The sequence below is a fragment of the Dermacentor andersoni genome, chromosome 5 (assembly GCF_023375885.2).
Source record: "Dermacentor andersoni chromosome 5, qqDerAnde1_hic_scaffold, whole genome shotgun sequence".
Taxonomy (NCBI): domain Eukaryota; kingdom Metazoa; phylum Arthropoda; class Arachnida; order Ixodida; family Ixodidae; genus Dermacentor; species Dermacentor andersoni.
In genome coordinates this window covers 146616796-146623726 of record NC_092818.1, presented here as the reverse complement: position 1 = coordinate 146623726, position 6931 = coordinate 146616796, and the positions used below count along the sequence as shown (strand labels likewise).

General features: G+C 43.0%; 1 protein-coding gene across 1 annotated transcript; it reads right to left on the bottom strand.

Moving 5' to 3' along the window:
• Positions 1-5911: 5911 nt before the first annotated feature.
• On the bottom strand, positions 5912-6918 carry Sem1 (Suppressor of exocyst mutations 1). The gene is made up of 3 exons (XM_050178891.2): positions 6809-6918; positions 6147-6243; positions 5912-6069 (listed from the first exon to the last, which is right to left on the bottom strand). Exons 1-3 carry the CDS (start codon positions 6888-6890, stop codon positions 6009-6011), a joined length of 240 nt encoding a protein of 79 aa, XP_050034848.1. The 5' UTR covers positions 6891-6918; the 3' UTR covers positions 5912-6008.
• Positions 6919-6931: the final 13 nt, after the last annotated feature.

Sequence of the window (6931 nt, the reverse complement as noted above, 5' to 3'; positions counted from 1 at the left end):
GCACTGTTTTTGCTTTATGCAGACATGTCTTGAGGACTGTTCAATGTCATTATGCATTTGCACTGGCAGTATGTGCAAAAATCGAATAGTCTGAAATGTTCTGGCTGTCACATCAAAATAAATACACTTTGTCTTCACATATTTGCATGTCACAAACTTAAAATATGCACAGGCACCATAACTGCACTTGTAAGCCAACTGGTGCTACGCACTGGATCACTTTTGTCCCAAAGGAGGTATGTATTACCAGTGCCGTAACCACAGCGTTTGTATTTCATGTACTCTAAACAAGCATGTACTACAAAGGTGACACATATACAAAACACCAATGTTCCAGGAGCTTCATTAGCCTTGTGCAATCGCAAACTTAGAAGCAGACTGTTTAAGTCGTCGGTAGCATTTCATGTTGGGGCTTGCGCTCAACCACCATGCATGGTTGCAGGAAAAGTGACTGGAATCCAGAGTGTGTGTACGCAGTGAACAAGCCACGAAATCTGCCCGGCGGCTTTAGCTGTGCGAGTCACAAGAGTGGCTGTTGACGTGCGAACCGTACGCTGCCGGGCGCAGTTAGTAGGTGCCACATAGCACTGACATTGTGAACAATGTCTGGAGCACAACAAGTCTCATGTGCAATTGTGCTCACTGGAAATCTGAATATTTTTGTACATGAGAGAACACATACAACCGGTGCTGACACCGGTTGTGGTGAGGGCGACTCCCCCCCCCAGTTATATCCGCCATTCCTGCTACCTCCAAATCAACTTACAATTTTAAGGGCTAACTTTCGTGCACAGTTGCGACCAGTGTGCAAAGTCCTTGAACAGCAGCGACAGCTATTTGCCGTCGTATAAGCTTGGAAGACCGCTTAAAGCATGCCCGTTTAGGAAAATATCAAAATGATCGTTAAGAAAACAGTGCGAAATAAACACGTACAAGGGAGGAACAAGGGACAAGCGCTGTCATGCGTTCCTCCCTTGTCCGTGTTCATATCGCGCTGTTTTTTTCACCGATGGATTCGTACCAACTATATAGCTCGCATTCATAACCATTTTATTTTAAGACGACTTTCCCGGAAACAGGTCGTTCCACTGCTTCTTGCCCAATACTCGCGGAAACAGATCGTTTGGGCCACTTCTAGGCGCTTTCTTGCGCCACAGTCCCAGGGCACATGGAGGCACGTCGGGGACCGAGCAGTGCGGTTTCTGCGAGGATATTTCTTCGGTTTCAGTGCTGAACAAGGGCCCCTCCTGCGCTTCGACAGCCGTTGCGCAGCCATTTGCCGCACACTGCGATGCTACTGCCGGTGAAGTGGCGGCCTCGACGTCTTCCGCAGGTGTGAATGCCCGAGTTGCCTTCGCGCCACCGCTTGCCACGGCTTGTTCCTCGGTGCGTGGCGCGTTGACTGCGGTGCCAGAAACAGTCCTTGGTACGTCCACGGCATCGGCGCCGCCACACCGCGAAGCTTCACTCTCGAACGTATCAGTTCCGACCGAGCTATCTCCGAACACGCAGGAACCTTCACTGCCGTAGGCTTCTGCTTCGGCGGTGTATCTTTCTATCACAGGTTGAATAACTGATACAAGGGAGGGTAGCCGGAAGGCATAAGGACGTTGATCTTCAGACATAGTTGCTAAACGCGGGTCAACAGCATGCGAATAAATAGACCCGCCTGCTTTGGAATGCACCGCACAGCACAGCAGTCTGGGTTGGAACCGTCCGACACGCCAAACCATAGAATCATAGAATAAAGAAACAACTGAGCAGCCAAACCCTGCCAAACTTTACGATTCAAATTATGTGCATCTTGAGCACTCTGGCGATGGCGATACGGACGTCGTGTGAGAGGGCACCATGACCATGACGACGTTGGTTACTAGTTTGGGACAATGAGCAGATTTAGTATCTCCTAAAATACTTTTTTAATTGATAACGAACTTCTCTTGGTCTTGCTGTGCAAATAAATTAAACGCATGAACCGCAACGTTCGCGATGACTCTCGCTAGTGCAGACTCTCTTTCGCTCGTGTTGTACTTGTGAATTCCCCACTGACGCTCTTGGAAAAAAGAAAAAGAATAGTTTCTCCGCCAGCACTTTCACCATTAGAAATAACAACAAGCTCGCCATTGAACTTTTGTAAGTTGGCATATAACGCTGTACCCATGGCTGTACCAGTCAACGTGGTACCAGTTGGTTCTTTATTCTATGGCTGTACTGTCAGACATGCTCAACACCGGGAAACGGCTGTCCACGTTCATTAGCACAGCAATTAAGCGGCAAGCTTTTTTATGCAGTACATATGCCGGTGGCCGTTCAAAATAATTTCAACCTTAAGATCAGCGTTGGCTATTGTGGTTACCTTCCTGAATTTTTAACTTTATGAGCGGGTTATGAGCCTGCAGCATCAACGAGCGAGTTTGTGAGCGCAATATGGATTGTGAGCGCAATATGGAAATAATAACCCCTTATGAAATTGCCTGAAAGGGGTCTTTAAGAAAATAAAACGAAACGAAATAATCGCTACATAGTAAACAGCTAGCAGTCAACTGCAGTATTAATTTACCGTATGTTCACTCCATACGCGGGAATTAGGGGGCACACACGTAAACCGAGGTCTCAAAGATACGTGTATATATCCTTTTCAATAAACTTATCTGGACACTGCCTCTTGAATTTATGTATCCAAGCTGTCATAAGTACTTTGATCAACCAGTGTCTCCCATTGACTTGCCGTTCAGTGTAATAGATGGGATAGTGAACAATTTCCTATCAGCTTGAAGCCATTCATTTATTAAGGCTGCAGGACATGCAGCATGACACCATCACTATGCAACTGCGGGAAGTTAAGTGTTACCAAGAATGGTTAGTGCCAGTGAAAGCATGCCAATATTCCCAAGCCTTTTACTGATAATCGAGGCCTGCAAAACAGAGAAACAGCAAATTCCAAAAGGGGGGTACCCGCGAAACACAAAAGACTCGCACACAATTTAATTTGCTTTAGCGCGAGCTCTTGGGCTTGGGTGAACTTGAAAAAGGGGGTACCAGCGAAACACAAAGGTCATGCATACAAAGAAAAGGCGTCGGACACGGACGGACGCGGTACCAGCGAAACACAAAGGTCATGCATACAAGGAAAAGGCGTCGGACACGGACGGACACGGACGCTCCGTCCAGCGTCCGTCCGTGTCCGACGCCTTTTCTTTGTATGCATGACCTTTGTGTTTCGCTGGTACCCCCTTTTTCAAGTTCATCCAAGCCCAAGAGCTCGCGCTAAAGCAAATTAAATTTTTAACATGAAAACCCACATCGCACAAACCAGAATTGAATACGAGTCTGTGGTTCCCTTGTGCTTCTTCTGTCATAAGCACCAAGTCATCCAACTACAAGCTTTGCAACATATTAACTCTATGCTTTGCAAGGTGCAAAACCAGCGAAAGAGAGAGAGAGAAAATAAGAAAACATTACGAGAGTAGTATAAAGAGCTATTGCACTAGCCAAGAGAATCTAATAAAATGTTAAGAACTGCATTTCATCTTGAAATGCATTGTAATCAACATTCTTTCTTTTTTATTATTATTATCAGTGGTTCACCATGATATAGGCCTTTGTATGGGCAAAATAGCTTGCTTAAGATTCGTATACTTGCGTACAAGATAAGTACTGATGCAGCTAACTACATACATCTCCACTTTACAAATTGCTTAAAATATTCCCTTTTTCAGCAAACTACAAGACAACAAAATGTTTTTTTTTTTGTGTGTGTGCTAGTGAAAGTCAAATCAAATCAATTTTTATTCCAACATGTGAGGTTTAAGATGCAGTCTGCGGTCAAAACGCCACCCAAAGGACTTGACGAGGCCCACACACCTGCATACATTTCAGGAATAATGCTGCTGGTGAGCAAAAACTGTGTTAGTTTTTCACAACAGTGCTGAAGTATTAATAAAAGAATGAAAGTAGAGTTAATGCAAGAAAGTAATGGATGCAAAGAACACGTAAAATTTGCGAGCATGATACATAATGTTAGTACTAGTAACACCCATCATAAAGTTCGACGCATGCCAAAGAATACATACACAGAGCATTAGCATTGGGTGTACAATAGACTAATTTCCAGAGAACAGAGCAGTGAGGCATTATATTCAACAAGGTGGGCTTGGCAGATATTTTTAATAAGTTACGAGGTATGATGTTCAGCATTAGGGCCTTCCATAATTTGTTTTTGTGTGCAGGATAACATATACTTCAGGGTAGAGGGTGTTTTATTTCCGATACTTCTGTTTCAGCTTAGCAATGCTACCCAAAAGATTTTGTTTTCTAAGGCCATTAGGATAGTTTCATAAGGGCAGTCTTGTAAAAAAGAAGGGGACATTTGGAATAGCACAAACTGCCATTTTCTATATCTTTTGCTGTTTGTAAACATTTATGAACGAGGTCATGACCTGGACCAAATGACAATAATTTACACAAGACAGAAACAAAGATTTACAAGAAAGAAGTTTGATAGCTTTTGGCCAACAAAAATTGCACTTTGATGGTACACCAGGAACCTTGCAATACTAGAAGCTATTATTACTATGTGCACATTTTATGACCTATTTTCGGCTGTACAATACCTAGGCATTTTACACGAGGCACTGTCTTACTTCAGAATTGGTCGAGTTTTAATGCCACCCGAGAACCATGCAGTTTTGCAATATCTTGGTCTAAACATTAGTGCGACCTTTCCATCGCTGACCCCATTTCTATCTGCAATTGAAAGCGATATACTTACGTTACAGGATTTCCTTCTTATTAAGAGAAATTTATAGAACTGTATGTGCACATCTTTCAAATTTTGTCAACCCAGACTAAATTAAAATGCCACATATGCCTGTTTAAATTTTTTTTTTACATTCTACTAGGTGATTGAGTTGCCCTGTTATACATGCTTACTCCATCTTGTTAGTTTTTGTTCCCTGTTGGTGGTATTAGCAATTTTGCACGCACTCAAATTATTTGAAATGTACATTTTTTTTTTCACATTACTATAATCTTTGTAACTGTCCACTCTATGTGCCCACCTGCTACGATGCCTTTGGGTAACGGGTACTATTTTTTCTGAGTGGTAGCACGGATCCTGTCCTAAATTGTCATTTTCTTCTTTACAGAATAAGGTACTGACCTAGGCTAGCTGGAATTACAGATCTATGGTAGCTTTCAGCACAGAATACACAAAACATGCGGCAACCAAAAAAGTAATGGCACATTAATTTTCATATTTTTAGTCGTACACTGTCATCATTTTATCAGTTTCTTTTGTTCCCATGTGTCTCATGTATTTCTCGCTGAATGCTACCATGGATTCCCGACAAAGATTTCACTGTGAGTAAATGTGGCACTCTGGACACCTTGGAACGCCGATCGATCACATTAGCACATACAATCTTGTTAAATAAGTGAACAGCAAGATTATTAATGGCATCTACAGATACAGCATGGCTGGCTAAAGAAGCCTGCTTAATTATTGCAAGCATTAGAAAAAAAAAAAAAGAAGACTCATGTGGGTGGTACTCTCATCACCATGCTCATGCAGGTGCCACTGCTGCCTTGCACTGAAATATTTAGAAATGCAATGCGCATAGAACGTTGTGAACATAAACAGCACTTTATAATATACCGAGAGCCACACTCACCAATTGTAAACATTGCAGCGTTCCTATCATTACAAGATGCTACAAATTTACTTGCCCAAATTTAAAACTGGAAAGGAAGGAGGGACCTCGGGCATTCTATCAATCCATAATTAAGTCACATAAAACTACTGCTACCTCTTTTGATGATGGGCTAATGCAAATATTGACATTACTTGGATGACTTAAAAGATAAGACAAAATGATGTATGGATGGGCGGTCTTCATCAAAGGCACAGACATTTCAGGAAAAATTTTATTGTATCACAGCGCGGAGAAAGGGAAAAAAAAAAGACATCTTCAGATGACACGTGTAGTTAACCTTCATATGGCCCACATTCATGTTTTGATGGGCTCTCCTGTTCCGTCAACTTTGAAGCCCTGCTTCTCAAGTTCCGCCCTGCAAAGTGTGAGAATTCATTAGCACAAAAATCAGCACGTGGAGTAACTACACCGCGTTACGTCCTGCTTACGTACCTGAGTTGCTGACTGAAGTCATCTTCAATGTTGTCATCATCCCAGTTGTCTTCCCAGACATTCACGTCTTGGGAATCTTCGGCTTTTGCCGTCCACTCTGCAAAAAAAATGTATAGCCCGAACCATGAGACAACGGAAGCTATTAATAAATAACATAAAGAGGAATTTAACGTCAATTCTTTCGAGTAACACACGCGTTAGTAGTCGTTTTCACCGCATGAAATTTTCTGGAGAATCTGCTCGGGCAGTGAAGACCACCATAAGAATTCTACGTAGCGAAGCTGTAACCATGAGCGTCCATTCCAAATAAGGCTGCAGTTAAACGCTAACACAAACCAATGGTATCGTAACGCCAGGCAGGCAGGTGATCGTCTAGCTGAACGCTGATCCAACGACGATGGTTTATTCTGCCGGTGATTCGACCACCCGTTGTTTCTCTACGTTACTGCTGTGTATAGACACCTGTAACAGGCACCACATCTTTTCCTTCCCAAAGAACGGCCTAATCCTGCACAACACCTAGTACGACATGCATACGCACTGCGAAGAAAGCGTGACAAAGCGAAATGGTGCTACCCAACATTGAGATTGATCTCAGCGTGACAGCCATATAAAGGCACTGAAACATTCTCTTATGTTTTGTGTCGTTGTGTAGACCTCACCTTCTGTAGGAAACTCCTCAAACTCGTCATCTTCTTCGAGAAGTCCCAGATCAACCTTTGCTTTCGCGTTCTGGTCAGCCATCTTGCAAACTAGCGCTTCAAATGAAGCGATGCATTCTGGGA

Bases quoted from the DNA above. Each gene is read 5' to 3' on its own strand.
- Sem1 (XM_050178891.2), bottom strand. From the start codon at position 6,890: ATGGCTGACCAGAACGCGAAAGCAAAGGTTGATCTGGGACTTCTCGAA. The intron at 6,244-6,808 runs GTGAGGTCTACA...TTTTTTTTGCAG, and splicing joins TGAGGAGTTTCCTACAGAAG to AGTGGACGGCAAAAGCCGAA. The intron at 6,070-6,146 runs GTACGTAAGCAG...CACACTTTGCAG, and splicing joins GACTTCAGTCAGCAACTCAG to GGCGGAACTTGAGAAGCAGG.